At 50.8% G+C, this 1,204-nt stretch overlaps 1 protein-coding gene across 1 annotated transcript in view; it reads right to left on the bottom strand.

The window, feature by feature from the left end:
• CASQ2 (calsequestrin 2) overlaps window positions 1-1,204 on the bottom strand; it is a 69,223-nt gene that overhangs the window by 16,154 nt on the left and 51,865 nt on the right. The window contains exon 8 of the mRNA XM_006161386.3: window positions 937-991. Coding sequence (XP_006161448.1) covers window positions 937-991 — 55 coding nt within the window. The remainder of the gene's footprint in view (window positions 1-936; window positions 992-1,204) is intronic.

Consider the following 1,204-nt stretch of genomic DNA (forward strand, 5'->3'; position numbering starts at 1 on the left):
AGTCCACAAGAGGCCGAGAGGCCCCCGACAAATGCGGGTAACTCTCCATTCCCTGGAGCAGAGGTTCCCAAACTGATGGTGCACCTGAACTTGCTCGGGGCCTCCTACGGTCATAGGCTCCCAGAAGGCCTGCCTCAGCCAGCGTGAAGTAGCTTCCGCAATTGTCATTCTGTGCTCTGTTGGCCTGGGAAGCCCTCTCCAGGCACCTCATGGCATCCTAAAGAATCTCCTTGCCTTCTCCGTGAGCCTGAATTGTCCCAGGTTTCCCACTGCACTTCCACTGTCCTTGTGGATACCCATCGCCACAGGGAACCAGCATTTTGCCACCTGTGAGTCATTTTTCCTGCACTCATTCTCGAGCGTGAGCGTTGAAAAGAGTGAAACCAAGGACAAGTCCAAGTTCCCAAGAGAAAACAAAGTTACTCATTTAGAGGATCATCTTGGATTTTTAAAATAAGCTGCTTGCTTCGCCCGGTTCTCATTATTTAGGAAAATGTTTTTCTATTCAGTCAGTTTCCTCAGCACAGATAACATTTTACGGCACAAAGGATAGTCTTACTATTATTTAAGGTAGGATTTACAGAGGCTGGATCACAAAATTGGTAAGCAAACGTTAAATGTGATCAGAAGTTCACATGTACACGCACGTGCACATACATGTCCTGTACCCTGACTGAGTTTTATAACTATCCCCGCAGTGCCCGGGGCGCCTGCCTGCTTTGGGCAGCTGAGCCGAAGGTTGGAGGTTCTGTCATACCTCTTCCCTTAGCCGTGTGCACAGTTCAAATAGGACTCCCACCTGACAGGCCACCACCAGGGGGTGCCCAATAGCTTGCGGTTGCATCATGGACAGGCCTTGGAAGAGAAAGGTGAAGGCTGGCAAACGTGAGAAGTCAGTTCGTGCTAAAGGATAAAAGAGCAGCTTGGGGTTCCTACCTGGGTCACTCTTCTCGGCAAAGGCCACAATGTGGATCCCATTCAAATCATCTTCCTGTAGGAGAAGAGAATGACAGGTTACACTCCTGGGGGGAGATGTAGAGGGATGAGCCAGCAGTGGAGACTCAGAGGCTGGAATGGAAGGAAGGCAGGCAGGGAGAAGGCCAGAAGGGGGACTGCACACAAAGAAGCAGAGAGGGCACACATTAGGAAGGCGTATGGATGAGCAAAACTGGCAGGGATGGAAGGACGTTTGGCCAAGGACGTC

The sequence above is a fragment of the Tupaia chinensis genome, unplaced genomic scaffold (assembly GCF_000334495.1).
Source record: "Tupaia chinensis unplaced genomic scaffold, TupChi_1.0 Scaffold138517_1, whole genome shotgun sequence".
NCBI lineage: Eukaryota > Metazoa > Chordata > Mammalia > Scandentia > Tupaiidae > Tupaia > Tupaia belangeri.